Source organism: Phyllostomus hastatus, unplaced genomic scaffold, assembly GCF_019186645.2.
Source record: "Phyllostomus hastatus isolate PE091 unplaced genomic scaffold, TTU_PhHast_1.1 phas_contig_148, whole genome shotgun sequence".
NCBI lineage: Eukaryota > Metazoa > Chordata > Mammalia > Chiroptera > Phyllostomidae > Phyllostomus > Phyllostomus hastatus.
In genome coordinates this window covers 17,634,996-17,654,189 of record NW_025333607.1, presented here as the reverse complement: position 1 = coordinate 17,654,189, position 19,194 = coordinate 17,634,996, and the positions used below count along the sequence as shown (strand labels likewise).

Sequence of the window (19,194 nt, the reverse complement as noted above, 5' to 3'; positions counted from 1 at the left end):
TGCAGTTAGTGTAACAGGGTGCAGCCAAGAGGGGGGCTCCAAATAGGGATTTGGAATGGGGTTCAGAACTCAAGGTGTCCAGGAAATATTAGGATGCCCTCACCCCCCACCCCTGCAGGTGTGGGTTGGGGGAAGGGAGCAGGAACATGGAGAGCTGTTTTGCACAGCAACAGCTTTGCAGCTAACCTCAGGTGTGGTCACTTAACATATCTATAACCTTTAACTGGTTGCATAGATATGTTAAATAGCTGTGGCCATGCTCTGAGCCTGGGGAATGGAAGTAACTTTCCCACCAAGATGTAACAGGGGGGCAAGTCCCCTGAGTTACAGCACCTGCGTGGGAGCTTGGAGAAGATTGGCTCCATACCATGGGCCACACCTGCCCAGACTCAGGATGGCAGCCCAGTAAAGCTGGAAGGATATGAGAGTGCTGGCAGGTGTAGCCAATTGTTGGAGGTGTTGGAAATGAGGCTGCAGAGGAAGATTGGTGAGGGGATTTAAACCCAGACACCGCAGCCATTGCAGGGGAGGACCAGGAAGCTGTGGACACGTAAGAGGATCACCATGTGGCTCTGGCAGAGTGGTGACTCCCCCTCCTCGCAGCCATTGTTCCAGGAGAGCCACACGGTTTTGGCTGAGTGGGGACTCCCACGGCCCTGGGAGGGAGAACCTCATGGCTTTGGCAGAGTGGGGACCCCCGCAGCTTTAGAAGGGGGAACCACAACCCGGCTTCAGGAGAGATCCCGGCGACACAGCTGATGGTGCCGGGAACCGAGGGAGGCCGACCAGCTGAGACGGATTACTGGGAAGAACCGGGGGGCTGCCTGAGCCACGGACTCCAGTTTCTTTTCCTGAAACACGGTACCCCAGACTGGGCAAAGGGGGAAGCAAGGACTGTGTGTGTTTGTGGGTGTTTTTAGGGACTTTGGGATTTTGATGAGGACATTAGGTCACTCCTTTAAGTTTGTACAGCATTAAATAAACATTTCCTTTCCTTTTCACGAATCTCTGGTATTAAGAGATGTCTTTCCTCTGGCGGCAGGTTAACGAACATGAGGGCTTCCTTTGGGTAATAGTATATTGCCCTTCCCCCCCCCCCCCCGCCTTGTTGCTCTGTAAGTTTTTGGCGACCCAGATGGGACAGTAATTGTCCGTGGCAGACCGACCCCCTAAAGTGTGAGAGAGGGAGACTTCGGGGTTTTCCCCGTCTCGAGAATTTCTCTGCGCTCCTCCTGAGGGCACTGGCCGCCTATCACACCTGGAAAGGTGAAAAGGAAACGAAACGGGGAGGGAGCAGAGAAGTGAAAGTGTTCTGGTTGGAAACTGGTTTCTGAGCACCGTTTGGAACCATGGAGCTGTGGGTGATGGTTGGTTAGCGGGCTGCTCCCAGGTGGCCCCTGTCTGCTCACTCACAGTTTTGGGGAGCCCAGGTGGCACTAAGGGAACCTGCACTCAGGTGTGGGGAGGAAGCAAACCCCTGGGCTCTGTGAGCCGAGCCTGCATGTATGTTGGGGATCGGACAGCAAACCATGTGGGTGCACCGCCATTTTGGGTAAAATGGAGGATGAGCCACGTGAGTGCCCCCATCGTGGAGGGTGGGTTGTGCATGGGCACCGCCATCTTGGACGACCCGGTGTGCATGGGCGCTGCCATCTTGGATGATGGGTCACCTGAGAGCCCCGCCATCTTGGAACTGGGCAAGGTGGTGGCTAAGGGGTCTCTCCAGACTACGGGCTGTGTGTGGCTGCTGTGTGGGCATCAGTCAGGGTCTCTGTGCAACTGGTTCTGTTGGGGATGGCTCTGGTTCTGAAGCCCATGAACTGGGGTCCAAGGGTGACCACCTGATTTATAGGGTGTTTGCAAGGTCTGAGCTTCAGAAAGCTGCAGGATGTCTCTGCGAATCTAGGAACTTTTAGTGGAAGGTACCCGTAGTGCTGGGGACTTTTGGCTGCCAGATGCTGAGTTTAAGTGCTGAGTTTAAGTACAGTCCTTCCCAGTGTGGGAAAGGAACAAGGATTAAAAGAGACTGATGGTTAAATCTGGATGAGTAAAATTATGTATGAAGGATGTGAAAGTTTTAAACCTGGAGTAAAGGAAACCTCAACTACTTGTTTTCTGGTTTCATGGGGGAAGAGCAAACTTCTCACATTGGTTTTGTTTCTGATCAGAAACCTTCTGTATTTGAAGACCTAAGAAAGGTCACCTGTAAGACCCAGGAAAGGTCACCTGTAACCGGTTGGGGAGAATGCCTTTGCCACTCGGGACCCAGGAAAGGGTCATTCAGGGCTGATGAGTGCTTCAGCCAGAGGCCTCTGCGAGGCATCAATGGACGCATTGGGGCAAGAGAATGCCCCTACATGTGTATTGTTCTGGAACTCTGTGTTTTGAATTTTCCTCTGTATCTGCTCTGAACAGGAAATTGAGGATTCCAGGGAAGGTTGAAACTTCACTCTATAGGAAAGTTTTGAGAAGTCTGGTGGATATCAGAAGGAAAAGGATTTTCCTTCACACTTTGTATTTTTCTCCCTACCTGATCCCTCCAGAATTTGGTATTCTGAAGGAATGAGTGATGGCATAAGGTTTCTTTGCATAAAACCAATAAGACCAGTCATTAATAGTGTTTTGTTAACCAAGACTTTGACTGGAATGTCACACCTGAAGGAGGCATGTGTGGGGTCTGGTTATTACCAGAAAGCCCTGAGGAACTGGGATTGACTTGCGAAGCTAGCGTAAGCCCACGAGGAAAGGCTAGTACTTTGGTTGGCTGTACGGTTCATGGCAGTCTTTCCAGGGAAGGAACAAAGGTTGCTTTTATGAAAGATGGCCAAAAAGGAACCTGTAGGCCAATGGAAGCCTCAAGCAGTTGGGTGAAACAACTGGTACAGGCAAAGCCAGATGGCAGACGTGTGGCTCTGCTTCTGTGCCCTGAGGGGTGGACTGAGCAGTCAATCTAAAGGTTCCCTGTGTGAGTTCCAGCAAAGTGGACTTAAAGATCATAAGTGATCCAGGCTGCTTTTGGTGTGTTTATGCAAATGAACAGTCAAATTAAAAGCAGGACTCCAAGTAGTCCCTTTAATAACAGTGAGGGTGATCTTGAGATAAATTGTGGTTCGAGGAAAATCACAATGCTCAGTATTGGACATCAGAATGGCGCAGCTAACTGTCTTGAAAGTTTTTCTTTTGAAAGTTGAAACTGGGTTTGTAATATCACCAAAGATGTACAGTTTACAGGTGTGGAGGACCTGTCAAATTGCAATTGCTAAACGTCATTGCAGGAAGGGCCTTGCAACTGAATGTCTTCCCAAAAGACAGTCTCACAGGCACAGAGACTGGTTTGGGGATTGTTGCTTGATTTAACCTGTGTGTTCTTCTGTTTTCACAGGGTGTATGCCTATGACCTCATTACCAGAGTGGTTGGTTGCAGTACAGGCCTCACTTAAGGAGCCCACCTTCATCATCGCCCCCTGAGACTCAATGGTTTGTCTGAACTAAGTGGTTGGGTTGGTGAAGGGCTTGGGTGGTCTGTGGGCTTCACTTTAGAACTGATTTTCCATTTTCTGTCTTGATGGCTTGGACAGAAAGGGCCCAGATATCTGAAAGGAGGGAAATCCTAATGTATTCCCCTCAGCCCAAGTGAAGTATAGTGGGCCACAAGAGTTTTGGATAGGTGTAGCATGCCTTGTACACCTTCCTCCTGATAAGGCATTCTTAAGTCTTTACTTAATGCCTTTGTCATTTAGTGGTTATGATTTAATTGTGCCTTCCAACTCTTTCTGAATCTGTCACTTTCAGAATATGACCAGGATGCCAACGGTCCAGCAATGCCAGACTTTGGACACCAAGCCTGCAACTTCCTGGTGACAGCCAACTGACCAGGATTCTATAAGGTCCTTCCCCTTACAGGAAGGACTCCCTCTGTGCTGCATGCACCCCCTTCCCTTTCAGGGCAGCCCTGACCCAAGTCCAGCCGAAGTAGTTACAAGAAGATGAGACCTTCGCCCATTGTCTTTGTAAGATTATAAAGTAGGTGTATATCTGAAAGGAGGGATTGTAACAGGGTGCAGCCAGTAGCGGGGCCCTAAATAGGGATTTGGAATGGGGTCCAGAACTCAAGGTGTCCAGGAAGTATTAGAAAGATTATAGGATGTCCTCACCCCTTCCCCCAACAGGTGTGGGTTGGGGGAAGGGACACATGTGGCAGGAACATGGAGAGCTGTTTTGCATAGCAATAGCTTTGCAGCCAACCTCAGGTGTGGTCATTTAACATATCTATAACCTTTAACTGGTTGCATAGATATGTTAAATAGCTGTGGCCATGCTCTGAGCCAGGGGAATGGAAGTAACTTCTCCACCAAGATGTAACTGGAGGGGCAGGTCCCCCAAGTTACAGCACCTGTGTTGGAGCTTGGAGAAGATTGGCTCCACAACATGGGGCCACACCTGCCCAGATTCACAATGGCAGCCCAGTAAAGCTGGAAGGCTTTGAGAGTACTGGCAGGTGTAACTGAGTGTGGGAGGAGTCGGAAATGGGGCTGCAGAGGAGGATTGGCGCGGGGATTTAAACCCAGACATGGAAGCCATTGCAGGGGAGGACCACATGGCTGTGGACATGTAAGAGAATCACCATGCGGCTTTGGCAGAGAACTGCCACTTGGCTTTGGCAGAGTGGTGACCCCCCTCCTTGCAGCCATTGGAGGGAGAATCACGCAGCTTTGGCAGAGTGGAGACTCCTGCAGCCATTGTTCCGGGAGAACCACATGGTTTTGGCTGAGTGGGGACTCCCATGGCCATTGCGCAGAGAGAGAACCATGTGGCTTTGCCAGAGTGGGGACCCCCACAGCTTTAGAAGGGGGAACCACAACCCGGATTCAGGAGAGATCCGGGCAACACATCTGTTGGTGCCAGGAACTGAGGGAGGCTGACCAGCCGAGACAGATTACTGGGAAGAACCAGGGGCTGCCTGAGCCACGGGCTTCTGTTTCTTTTTCTGAGACACGGTACCCCAGACTGGGCACAGGGGGAAGGAAGGACTGTGTGTTTGTGGGTATTTTCAGGGACTTTGGAGGAATTTTGATGAAGACACTAGGTCACTACTTTAAATTTATACAGCATTAAATAAACATTTCCTTTTCACAAATCTCTGGCATTGAGAGAGGTCTTTCCTCTGGCGGCGCATTAACAAACCTGGGGGCTTCCTTTTGGTAATAGTATATCGTCCCAGGCCCCCCCCTGTTGCTCTGTAACACTAGGAGGGAAAGATAAAGGGGGGTTAGTGCACGCTAGTTGGCTTGTGGTTGGTTGGCATCTGACCTGTCGCACGCTCTCATTTCTATGAGTTTTTGGGGCTCCCCTTTACGGGGCTCCCCTATTGTGTGTGGTTTTCAATGCCAGACAACATAACACGATAGAAGCCTCTAGTGTCTCACAAGGTTTCAATGACTGAATTTCCTTAAGTGTCCTTACACTTTATGCTATGAGCTGGGCATCCCTACTAAGTTCCTTGTCAAATGCTCTAAAATTCAGAGATCACTGAGTCCAACTTCTGAGTCTTGGGAAGAGCCCACATTCTTGTGGACTTTCAAGGAGTTACCACACGTGACGGGGGAGTTGTCTGAAGTGACGTCACTGACTCAAGTGCATGTCTGGGGACTGCGAGGGTCCCAGCTTCAGTCCTGTGACCAGGTCGAGCAGAGGTGTCTTGGGCTGAGCCCTCTGTGCCCCTGAGGGAAGGCAAATCAGCAGCAGAACCTGGGTGGGGTGTGACTGGTCTCCAGCAGAGAACGCCCAGCCAGACAGCCTAAGGGGGAGGGAGAGGGGGAGCAGCAGGAGCACTTGTCCATTGTTTGGTCAGTTTTGGCTTCACCAGAAATGTAACATAACCATAAAAGTCATGGAATTTCCTTGGCTTCACAGGAGACATAAATAATTAACCCCAAATTTTTCACAGGAGACATAAATAATTAACCCCAAATTTTAAGGCCACGTTCTCAGGACACGTTCTCAGATAACTATCAGTTACTGTCTGAAATACATGCACACACATGCTCTAGTTTGCAATTATATGTAGTTATACGTGTTCTATAATTACTTACTGATACGTGTGGAAGTCTCACCTGTGACTGTGTAGTTCTCTCCCCTGCCTGAATAGATCAGCGTCCCATCCATATACAAAGAGTACTGCGTTATAATGCCATTCGCCTTTTCGGGTGGATCCCAGGAGACTATCAAAGAATCGGGAAGGGACTGGGCTACTGGTGGCTGAAGCTCTTGTGGCGCTGTGGGGGGGAAAAAAAAGATTTACAGAGTCTAATTTTAGTTTACTTTTCTAATTGAAACTTTTCAGACGCAAACCAATAAATCATGGAATAAACCTGAAATCCCAGGCATGGAAATGCTCCTGATTCGCGGGCGGCTTGTCAGTAATTGCTTTCGGAACAGCACTAAATAACTGTCCGGAATTTATGAGAATTTGCATCAGTGATGGATGGGAAGGTCTGACGGAGTCCACCTGACTGACGCGTTCCTCCATCAAAAGTGTTATTAGCCCGTAATCTCCACTCAGGGGCTGTGCCGGCGGAAGCAGATTAAACGGAGGGAGTCCCTGCCCTCCTGCAGCTTTTGGTCTAAGATGGGCAATGCTGGCGAGAATGGTTTGTAGAAGATATAAAAAGTATACATAACAATAGAAATAGCCAGAAAGGAGCAATTTAATTAATTGTTCACAGAAACTACACTGTGTGCAAGTTTTGTTGTTTTTTTTTTTTTAAAGGGGTCTGTTCAGTTTCTGGAATGGTCCACGAATTGGAGTCAGGATAACTAACGGCTTTAAAAAGTTGATCCTACACATACCTGTTGTTTGAAACATCGGCAATACATTTAAAGGAAATCCAGAAATGGGGAATTCCTTAAACGCTGGAAGGGAAATGAGTGAGAATGGACGAGTAGGAAACTTTCAGGGGTATGGCCGGGAGGTACCAGGCACAGCCTGGGCAGAGGATGGAGGAGGGGACACAGCGGAACTCAAGGGACAGAGGACAACTTGTCCCGCCCTGAAGCTGGTGGCGGTGCTTGTGAAGGGGTGCTCGTCATGCGCCCCGGCAGAAGCAATGACACGTCAAGAAAAACGGCTCTTCTCAGGAGATTAGACAGAGAGAACCCTGAGCAAACGTGGACAATGGGTCACCGCCGGTGCAGTCCAGGTGAGCAGGGGCCGGTGCAGTCAGGTGCAAAGCGGGAAGAATAAAGGGTGACAGGGAGGATTTCACCGACTCCTTTGTTCCGTCACAGTGTCGCCAGTGTGGGCACTGCCTTTCTCCTGCACACCTTCTGTGCAAGTGGCCCTGCTAGATGACTGGGAAGAAGGGCTCAGGAGAAGGGGGAGAGAGGGGGTGGCTGGATACTGCAAAAGAGAGAGACTGACTCTTTCCCCCCCAAGATCAAGTTCGGAGGCCCCTAAATAATTCTACAACCAGGCGGTGAAAGAAACATGCACTTCCTCTCACCAGGGAGGGGGAGATCGGAAGGAGCGAGGCTCCCAACATCTTGGGAGCTGTTGCCCCTTCGAGGGATGACGCCGGGGCGCAGCCTCCACTTGGGAGTGCCGAAGTGCGTTCCCTGTCTCGCTGCCTCCTTAGCATATGCTCCCTGCAGCACTAATTCGTGCCGACAGTGTGTGAGTTCCAAGTAGACGAAAGTGAGGCGGTAGTCGGAAGGAACTGAGCAGTGATTAATAAGGCCTCAATTGGCGTTTGGAGCTTCCATCATATTGAAATAATTGTTGTCCGTGCTGGTGTTTAGCAGTTAAAAGAGACCATGGAAATCAACCGTTTGGTTCTCAATTTCATACTGAGCCATACAATCAATTCTTTTTAGTCAGACTGTCTCTAGATTTACTTCTGAGCCATAGTAAAATGAGGAAGCTTTCATTAATCTTTCAGATGCTCCATATTAATGACAAGGCTCTTGCATGAACAATGTAACAGCAATTAAAAAGCCCATTAATCTGCATTACAGCTATTAAAGATGCATGTCATTAAAGGGTATGGAGTTTGATTCATTTTCGCACACCCCCCAAAAATGGAGCAATTATGGCCTGGCGATGCACTTTGTCATCAAATTAGGTTGGGGTTTTCCAGCAAATGGCCTTGCAGCATTTAGCTCTTCTCCTATTTTATTATTCATGACTGAAATGTGGAAGTCAAGACCTTTGAAATTACTTTACCTTCTTGTGGAGTAGAGATGTTCAATGCCTGTGAGCTCTCAGTACAGCCGGCCAGAGTGCAGGCGGTTAGGGTTACTGCGTAGTTTGTGAAGGGTAGCAAGCCTGTCAGCACGCCTGGAACAGCAGGGGGAGAGAAGAGGTGGCATGTTTACCGTGCGCTGCCAGAAAGACTAGCGTGCGTGTGTGTGTGTGGGGGGGTGTCGGGGAGGCACCAAGAGATAAAAACAAAAATAAAAAACATAGGCCTTTTTATTGTCCCGTCTGTGTGCTCACTGCAGAAGGGAGTAACCAGTAAAAGAAGAAAGTCAGACGACCAACGTATTGTTAAGACAGCTCTAAACAGCATTCACCAAATGTGTCTCCCCAAACATTAGTGCCCTGAGATGCTTCCCCTGTGGAATGTTGGCCGGTGGAGGGGCGCGTAGAGGTCAGGACGCGGAGCCCAGCGTATCCGGTGGCTGGGGCACACGTTGTCCCGTTACAGGACCCTGGGCCTCCCGCAGAAACACAACTCTTCCATTTTTCAGTCTTACTTAACAAGAGTCCTTTGTATGCAGCATCTATTAACACACTTTTTCAGTCTTACTTAACAAGAGTCCTTTGTATGCAGCATCTATTAACACACTTTTTCAGTCTTACTTAACGAGAGTCCTTTGTATGCAGCATCTATTAACACACTTTAGGAAACACACTCCCAAGACTGGCTTCATTATTGCAACGGTAGGACACACACATGCAAACTGTTTGTTTATGTGGTAGCTAACAAATATGCAAATCAACAGAGTTGAACAATTAGATAATTATGCTTTTGTACTTCTACTTGCAAAAATTATTAGTTAATTTAATTAAGACACCTGTCCTCAACAGACGTATTACTCACAAAAGTGTTGAATTAACCTGACTCGGTGGTAGATGTATAAGATTTGTTCAGTAGTTAAAAGTACCTGCCGAACTCTGGCTGGTGTGGCTCAGTGGATTGAGCACCTCCCTGTGAACCAAAGGGTCGCTGGTTTGAATCCTAGTCAGGGCACATGCCTGGGTCGTGGGCCAGGTGCCCGGTAGGGGGCATGTGAGAGGCAACCATGCACTGATTTCTCCTCTTCATCAAAGAGGCAGAAGCTCTTCATTTAGTTAATCCTGGGCATTAAAGAAGTATCAGAAACATGATTCCTATATTTGTCCACCAGTGTTGTTCACTGCAGAAGGTTTCCAGAGCTGTCTTTAATTCTAACCACAAAGATGATCATCATTCTTACATAAAAATGGCCCCACCCATGGTATCCCTTCATGGAGTAAGCCTTCAGTGGCCTGGAGGATGCTATTGTTTTAACGTGCCAATAGTGGTGACAGCTTGCATTGTTCATAGATATTTTAACATGCATGCTTCCCTAGTCTCCCTCCCCAAGAGGTAATTTTACAAGTTAATAGAGCAAAGACACAGGATGAAGCACACACCACAGCCATTGCTTGTTTTGGCACCTCCCAGCTCTCTGTCCGGTCCCTGGTGTTGCTGTGCCTTCCTCCCAGCGGCTCCCCAAGAACCCCTCTGGGCACCGAGTCCTCTCTCTGCTGCCCTCGGCAGCTTGGTCTGAGCTGATGGCCAAGGACGACAGCGAGCCAACGAAGTGACACGCAAGCACGTGTGGCCCTCCCAGGCCAAGTTCAGTGGTCTCTAATTTCACAGTCCCCTCACGCTGGGGCCTCCTGCTTTCCCTCAGCCCTGCCACCGAGATCGCCGTTTCCCCTCAAATCTCCAAGACTATAGCCCACACCCGGAGCTCAGTTTCTTTCATTTTTCCTCCCACGACACCTCTTAGATGAAAACGTGCACCCTCACCACAGGGGGGCGGAGAGGTCGAGAAAAACACGGGTGCTCAGGCCAGGCTGGCTGGGTTCACACGCCAACTCTGCTACCAGTTTGTCCCCCGGGACCAGGCAAGCGGTGCGGACCCCTGTGACTCAGTTTCCCCACCTGTGAACAGAGAGCAAAGTCCCCGGCCTGATGGAGGAGAGGCCTCATGGGCTGCACCTGTGCCATGAGGATAAACTCCTATTTACCTCGGAGTGTCTCCATCGAGATGAAGGAGTTCAGGAATACGATGTGCCCGATGCAGAGAACTCTGGCACCGGTTCACGTCAGTCCGGGCCGTGTTTGCATCGCAGCCCAGTTTCTGCCCGCCTCGCGCTCCTAAATACTGTAAGTGCCAGATGGGAAATCCTTCCTCAGTCCTCTTCCTCCTCCACTCACCAGACTTCGCCTCCCTCCACGTCCGATTTCCTGAGTTGTCCTTCTAAACTGCTGAGAGCTCCTTTCCTTTCCTTCCCTGAGCCAACAGACCCATCTTCCTCCCACAGTTCTTTAGACAGCTTCTCTTCCACAAGGCTGGGTCTTCCGGCTTCTTCAAACACTGGCCTTTATTAGCTTATCGAGCCCCACCTCTCCACGACCTCGTGATAGCGTCAGATGTTTCATCTCTCCCCAAAGCTCCGGTTCCACACTTCACCCTGCAGGCCAGGTGCCCCACCTGGTGCCCCACTGCATTTCACTCTTGACATGCCATCCAGACCTGACGTCCCAATCTCTTTCGTGAGCACTGTCTTTCCATGCCTTAATTCCTCCGTCGTGATCCCAACATTCCAGACTCACAACGAAGGTAAGGTAGATTCCAGGCATTTTACCCTTGAAAATCTTTGACATTTGTCAGGTCCTTCTTATTGCCAAGCAGAAATGTACAGCAAGAATTTGAGTAAGACAATACGCATGCCTGCATCATATAATGCCATCCTAACAGGAAATAAATCAGCCCATGGAGAATGAAAGGATCCTACAGAGAGCAAAAAAAAGGCGTTGGCGTGAGATTACTTTCCTTTGTTCATCACTTCATCTATGTGGCTCAGGTGAGAAGCATCCGTTCCCATACGTGGGCAGGAAAGAGCTGAAACCCAGAGAGACTGTGTCCAGACACAGTGGTTGCATACAGGTCTGTGGTCTGAAATTTTTAGTATGACGATGCTTAATATTATCATTGAGAATTGCGACAAAAGCAGTTCATTATTTTGAAATGTTGAAAACTGGCTCCACATAATACCTTATCCTTAGATATGCCCCCCTGAATAACAGCTGAAGGGCACTGCTGGACTTAGCAGGAACGGTATTAATGCAGACTTTCAGAAGGACCACGCCAGCCCAGATGCCGGGCTCTCATTCACTGAATGGTCTTCAGTGTTTTACTTAAGCTTCCTTGCCTTCGCTAAAGGAGCCACTGTGTGTGTGTTGCATCATGAATTCCTCTGCTGCCTTTTTCGCCCTGAAAGTACCTTTCAACACGGGCTATACCACTCTCATCAGACTGGCTCCCTTCCGCTTTGTGCTTTGGTGGTGGAGTTGACCAAACTGTATTCTGTAGAAAAGTCCCCGAGTTCTTAAAGAAATGTCCTGAGAGGAACTGTTGACAGATCATCTCTTCATCCACTTACCAAGCGTTCGCATTTCTTGTTTCAAGGCAGGAGAAACAGTAATACACGCTGAGAAAAGAAAGCTGCAAAATGGGTGGTGGGGGGAAGAAGATTAAGGAGGAAGCTGATGCTTTGGTTCTTGCTGACTCTGAATCCCGGGTGGAAAATTCTGGGTGGTTTGTAACACACTCTTTCCAAAACGTGTCGTACTTGCTGAGATTGAGGCAGCATTTTTTTTTTTAATTTATTTCCAGGAGAGATCCTGCTCAGAATGTTGTGTGTGAGAGCCAAGGTTCACCAAAGCATTGGAATAACCTTCCCTAAGCACAAGTTAGTTTCATCTGTTCCAGTAAGAGGAGTAGTGTAATGATCGAGCATTTTCTCTCTGGTCAGGTTACGACGAACAGATGGGTTGAGAGAAGGGAGCCGGCCAACTAAACAAATGACCTTCCCTCAGTCAGAAAAGGGACAGAGGGACCCCCTTGTTCGGGACATGTGGATCATCTCTTTGGTTTCCTGGTCCTGGGAAATTTACCAGGATGGGTTAAAGTTGATGCTCATAGAAGTTCTGCAACTGCCAGAGGAAGAGAGCATGAGTATCCTCTCCAGGAGTAAGGAAGGGAGCCCTTCTTGGACAGGTGCCTAGAGATCGCTGAGTGATCGACCCGCAGGCCTCGCATTAAGTGTCAGAATCACACTTACATTATATACTCTCCAGGGAAAAAAAGGTACTAGTATGGTAATATGTCATCATCAAAAAGTATTTATCAATTTTTCTTCTATGTGCCTCTGGGAAGGGTGCCTTGGGACATAAGTGATCTCAAGAGAGTTTCTAATCTAAGAAAATATCAGAACTAGGAGGAACATAAGGATAACAGCAACACATAAATATATGAAGCAGAATATCTGTATATATTCACGGAAATAAGGTATTCACAAGATCCAACTCTCTAATCCAAGATGATAGGAGATCTATACTTAAGTAAAGACACAGAGCCCTGCCTGGTGTGACTCAGTGGATTGAGTGTCAGCCTGAGAACCAAAGGGTTGCTGGTTCGATTCCCAGACAAGGCACGTACCTGGGTTGTGGGCCAGGTCCCCAGTAGGGGGTGTGTGAGAGGCAACCACACATTGATGTTTCTCTCCCTCTCTTTCTCCCTCCCTTCCCCTCTTTCTAAAAATAAAATCTTTTTTTAAAAAGACAAAGAGAAAAAGGGGATAACCATTGAAAAGTATATTTTAGTAGATATCCCAAAACACTGAATAAGCTATGGTGTGACATTTTAATAAAGGGATTCTAAACAGAAAAATATGGCATGTGTTCTGCGTACACAGAAAACCCAATAAGAGAACGTGGGGTGGTCTCCCTTTATGGCACTTCGGGTGTTTGCAGTAAGGAAGTATGCCTTAACAGTGAGAACTTTAAAGGCTGGCTTGGACATAAATCTTTTTCTGTGGGACACATCAGAGAGGAGACTCTTCCCCTTGAACCTGAGGGCTGTCCCTACCTCCAGGCAGGCCCCGTGAACTCTCCAGTGCCCTTTCAGTCACCAGAATCCGTGAAAAGGGAAAACGGCCCCAACCATGTCAGGAAGCCTGCCAGTCTCCTTTGATAATGGAAGAGGGAGAGCTGAAGAGACATTCAATAAGCATGGAGGAGGCGTTATTGATGTTTTAAAAGTGTTAGTATCCCATGAAACGCAGCAGCTTCGGTCTCCAGATTAGCATCATCAGCGAAGGCATGACCAGAACTCTCAGGGCTAAGCGATAATGCACTTTGCATTAATGCTTAACATTGAGAAATCCTGACATGCCCCACCAAGGGAGTTTGAAGGGAAAGTTAAGTATCTTCCCTTCGAACTCCAGCCCTGGGGGCCTTGGTGGGTACACAGAGCCCAGGCTGGAAGAGGGGCAGGGATTTGATGTGAGGGGTGGGAGCACATCACGGGAGGAAGTTTTGAGCCTTCTCCTGGAGAACCTTGTAATTTTAAAGCCCTTCGCAGTGACTTGGGGTGAACTCCTGGAATGCAAAGGGCATGTCGTTTTATGTCTTTATTTGCCCTATCTGCTAGCAGCTAGTGTGGTCATTCCCCAAAAGTGTACACTTGATGTTCGACCCCAAAATGAAGACTTTTCACCCTCTTTCCTCTCCGCAGCTGTCTCCCTCACTATAAAGGAGCCCCCACCCACACACCCAACCTACCTTCTCCAGGGAGCTAGCAAAGTACCTACATTGCTTCTTTGGACCAATGAGATGATTATTTCCAACATTCCCCCCTCCTTGCTCTCACCTCAAGTTTCAAAGGAGCTGACAAGAAACACTAATGATTGGAGGCAGCCCGACTGACCTAAGAGAAAATGACGGTGGAGCTGGCACCGGCCGTGGGGGCTCTCGAGCCTGGAACAGAAACCACGTGCGGAGAGGCGAGGCAACAGCAGCGTGACCGGCTCTGATGGTGACGTTTTACGACCGATGCCTGTGACTGCATGCAGACAAGGAGGCGTGCTCTGCCCCGACACCCATGCCCCGAGACACGGAGCAAAATGGCACCTTCCGAAAAGCCAAACGCGGTTGGAGCAGGAGCAGGGTCTCTGCGGCTGCTTACACACTTGAGCGGGCCCCACCCCCTCCCCCGCCCCACCCCCAGCTGCCAGGCTCGGTGTTTGGCCGGCGTCCACGGTAATCTGTTCTCCTTCATTATGTTAATCTGTGGGCGGAAAGATTTCTGTCACCTTCGAATCGCTTGCGCGGCAACGGTAAACACCTCGGCCTGCCTGTAATTGGACAGGTGTCTGCTTCGATGTCACCCAGCTTTTAATTCAATTAAAGCACTGGCTGCTCTGCTCTCATTACCCGCTCGCTTTCCGTTGCTCTTCGAGTCTGGCGGTGAAACCCCCGCGCGCGGCAGTCGCCTACCCCGGGTGCGGAGTCCGGGGTAGACTCGCAAAGATCACGGGTAACATTTCAGATGAACTCGAGCAATCCAAGAGTGTTTTCGCGTCATCAAAGGCCTCTGCCATAGTGCGGAGACTCTGTGCCCTCCCTCCCTCCTCTCTCTCTCTCTCCCTCTCTCCCTCTCTCCCTCTCTCTCTCTCTCTCTCTCTCTCTGTCTCTCTGTCTCTCTGCCTTCCCTTTACATTTTATTCTATCTAAACGGTGTCTTCTACCTACTGGCCAGTAATTAGCAGCCGTCACAGTGAACAGAAAAGCTGTTTCTAGCTTCCTCTCCCCCGGGCTTTGCTCCATCTCCAGAGGACTCATCAGAGTACAATGGTCTTATTTATTTGCTGGCATTTCACATTTGGATCAAGACAGTGAGGTGGGCAGGAGCAGGCATTTATTAAGAGGGCCATCTGGTGAAGGGTACCGCACAGGCAGAGCTGCCACAGCTACCTGGGGACAGAACAGGAGAGCCCGCTCTTGAGAAGGAAGCCAGCCCGGGGAGGGGGGGCGGAAGAGAAGGAGCCCTCTGTGACTCCGGATGCTGTGGCGGCGCTGACAAATTCTAATTTTTGAGTGCACATCTCAGGATGAGTTCTGAGTTGCAAACCAATCCAGGATGTGGATTAAAGAGAGTTTAAGTCAACCCGACACACCCTCCTTTCTGCCCGCTTGAAGGAACCCCGGAAAATACATTAAAGTCCTAACAGAGACATTTGGACACAGTGACCCCATGAAACTGAATAATGACATTTGTTAAATATGGATGGAAATGTAACGGTCTAGCAGGGATCTGGAAACATACCCAGGATGCTTCTCCTCTGGTTCTTGGTAGCCCAGGAAGGTGGCATTGGTTTTTCTGTTTGTTTTATGTTTCTGGTAATATTTTAAATGAAAGTCAGGGTTCCCTAATGTTTAGAAAACAAGAATCAATTTTCATTTTCGGCAAAAGGTGGAACTCTAAACACACGTACCGCAAACCTAAGGCAATCTTTTGAAAACTCCAAAAACATTTTTTTTTACACTTAATTTCCTTCCTGTGGACACTCTGACCTTTAAAAATTCTAGTAACGAGTGTGGCAAATGATGTACCTTGGATCAAAGACTAAACAGATTTTGATGCTTACAAATAGGAGGAGAATTTTTCTTACTCTGTTATTTTCTTTGTAGAATGGAGGCTGTAATCCCAGTCTTAAAGAATGGCTTAAAGAATGATTTTAATTGACCTTAACACGTTTTCCAGCTAAGATTCTCCTAGCAGGCTGACATCCAACCTCATATTTTCCATCCACACCTTTGTGCCAGGAACCTCAGTCTCTGTCATCGTCCTTCTGATCCTGCAGAAGGTGTGAAGGACCTGCCCAGGTTAACTTGGTCTCTGACTCAAAGGGCTGACATGGAAGCCACTAGAACGCTCCAGGGAAAGACTAGACTCAACTAAGTGGGGAGGCAGGAGAGAAGCCAGGAGGAAAGGGAAGACAACGAGAGCCACCCCCTACTGCTGAGGGACCTAACAGAAGGGGAAGCTGACCTGTCTCCTGACTCCAAGGGCGCTGGCCTTGCCACTGACTGAAACCCCACTTCCCCAGGAAGGAAAAGGACTGGTTGAAGAAACACCACTAAAAATAATAGCATGCTTTTTATGGCATGTATTTCATTTAAAATACCTTAAAATGAGTTAAAGGACCCCAGTTTATTACTAAAACCTACTATGCACAGACAGAAAGCAGCGTGTCTATCTCCCCAAATGAGCAAGCATGCATGCCTATAACAGTCCTTTACAAAAACAACTGGTCCACAAGAAATGCCACTTACATCAGTGTGTGCGCTGCTGACTGTAACACTGGACTTTTACATATTAATATATAACATTTCTGAGTAGTGCCAGATACAATACAAATATTAAAAGGTCATAAAAGTCAGAAAACAGATACTTTGAAGTGATTGCTCCTTTTTTAAAAAATCAGATCTGATTGGTAACCCTGAAGTATTTATATCAAATACTGTAGTGGTACAGACATGCCCAGTTGATAACCACTATGCATGTATGTTTATACACACACATTACCATTCTTTTGGTACAAAATGTTTCCAGAAAGAAATCTACATTCTTCGCTGCACATTATTACTGCATATAGTAAAACAAATAACTTGTAAAAATCTCTATCTGAAGACTTCACGGTGTGAAAGTAGTTCAGGCACATTATGGATGCAGGAGAGTTAGACAAAGCCATTAGCTCATCAACACTACATTACCTAATGAAACTCTCCTACATTCACTAAGCAGGAACATTACATCATTTCTATTTTCGTTATTTATGTCCTAGGCTATATTTTTGTCCTGTGAATTCTTCAGACCAATTTCTTTCAAGATTTACATTTAAAGCAAGAGTTTGTAATAAACTGCAAATATGTGATATTAATTTATAAAGTACTCTGAAAATGGCAGACTTCCTCAAAAGTCATTTTTTCATACTATCATCAAAATGAATTTTTTAAATTTACTTCTGATGTTTGCCTATTGTGCCAAAGACCACCAAGTACCCTGTATTATATAATATATTCTCCTCTTCCTGCACAGTAAAAAGATTTTTTTTAAAGCTGGGCAAATGGTTACTTTGAGTAAGGACATTTCCCAGGATTCTCTGCAGCGAGGTATAGACGTGTGGATAAGTTCTGAACTTAAAATGTAACCAGAAGTGAAGGAGTAACTCCTGAAATATGTCTTTAAAGTGAATGTACATGTCTTTCTTCAGTCATTCTTTCTGCTAGATGGAATCCAGGCTGAATGGCTGAGCTCCAGCAACCACCTTGGACCATGAGGCAGAAGCCTGGTCCCTAAGCGTGGCATAGCAGAAAGATGAAATACGTGTGTCTCTGGCCCTGTGAGCTTGCCCCCCGTCACATGGACTCACTGAATAGCTCTTACCAGAGAGAGAAAAACTTAAATCTTTCTTCAGTCACTGTTATTTTAGGTTCTCAGTCTCTCAGCAGAAATTAATTAAAAAATGAAAAACCCATCTATACTCTTTCCCTGCATAAAAATTTAATATTTTACATAATATAATGTTAGGAAGAGTGTCTGGACTATATTTTGGTGGTATAAGAACAGACTGCTTGTTATGCGTGCTTTAGCACAATAGGAAAAAAGCAAACCCAGCAACAACAACAAAACGATTGCTTTCAGCACTGGCCGGCAACAGAGGCGCCTTTCAGAAGAGCCATCCCTAAGGGCAGAGGCCCCACTCACACGACCTCTGTGTCTTCACTGTCCTGCTTCCGCTAGCAGAGCTCCTGCAGTAGGAGCAAGGGGCAGGGACAGACAGAACAGGGATACTCCAGGCCCAGCAGGGAAGGGGGCCCCCCTCCGCCGGCCGGCCGTTCCTCTCCCCCCAGCATTTCCCGGTGAGTGGTCCGTGGGCCCTCTGCGGGGGAGCCAGCTAGAGCACTGGCACTAAACAGGCGGATTTCCAACCCCGGGCCAAATGCACAAGACCTTGCCTGTGGAGCCCAAGAATCTGCATTTTTACGTAGTTCGGGAATTACCTTATGATCCATATATTTGAGAATCACTAATTATTACCACTAACTGTGGAAGAGAGAGAAAAATGAGAGACATATTTTCAGTATGTAACCCATGTGCTGCTGGTAGAGGAGCAACTAACGTATATGAAGACTGAGGCAGTTTTCACCACAAAAGCTGTATTATGAATGAAAATATCTTTTTCTATATAAATTTAGATTCATTTGGATCATCTGAAAGATTATTGTTGGCTCTTCTGCTAAACTATAGGGAATAATAACTATTATTACCATCTATTAATCTATTTGGGAAAGGAATATAACTTCCTAGTCTTTAGCTCTATCTAATGCAATAAAGAAATTGAGAAAATATTGTCTTTGTAACAGTTACATATCTAGCACTACAAAGTATGATGGAAAGTTTACATGTTTAAACACCGTAAGGAAAAAAAAGGAAAGATATTGTATACGTGCAAATTCTTGATAGAACCTCCCGTCCAATTGTCAGGGCCCTTTGTGAGCAGCCCCGGGTTGCAAGGGGAAGGCCAGGGCCGTCTCCCGGGGGTGGCAGCTCTGCATGTTAATGGGGCTGGAGGCAGAATCAGCCGAGGCCGTGCAGTTAATTGGAGCCCTTTGCGGGAAGCCTGAAGACCCACTCGGATGGTAACTGCAGGCCTGCCTACCCTGGGGCTGCAGCTGAGGAAATGAACTCGCAAGAACTCGCTGCTCTGAACCCTGGCCTCCGCAGGGCACGGAGCCCGGACGCCGTGGCCCACGGGGGCCCATTTGCTCTTGAGTGGGGCTGTTAACCCTTGGACTCTCCGTGCTACTGGGATTTCCCTCGTTGAGTCCTCTGGTAGCCAAATTCATTAGTGGTAAATATTCCGTCTCGCTATTCTGTCCTCCCAGCTCCCTTAGTTAATATTCATTTTTTTTCCCCATTTGCCTTCTGCATTTTGTAAGTGTGACCATCATGTATCAGTTCTTCCCAATCATCATTTGACTTATTTTCGGTGTCTATCATTTTCCTTTGCTCATTTTCTCTACACACTTT

At 47.7% G+C, this 19,194-nt stretch overlaps 1 protein-coding gene across 1 annotated transcript in view; it reads right to left on the bottom strand.

Moving 5' to 3' along the window:
• USH2A (usherin) overlaps positions 1–19,194 on the bottom strand; it is a 516,227-nt gene that overhangs the window by 272,865 nt on the left and 224,168 nt on the right. The window contains exons 31-32 of the mRNA XM_045859450.1: positions 8,222–8,335; positions 6,114–6,275 (exon numbers count right to left, since the gene is read on the bottom strand). Of these exons, the coding sequence (XP_045715406.1) occupies positions 6,114–6,275; positions 8,222–8,335 (276 nt within the window). The remainder of the gene's footprint in view (positions 1–6,113; positions 6,276–8,221; positions 8,336–19,194) is intronic.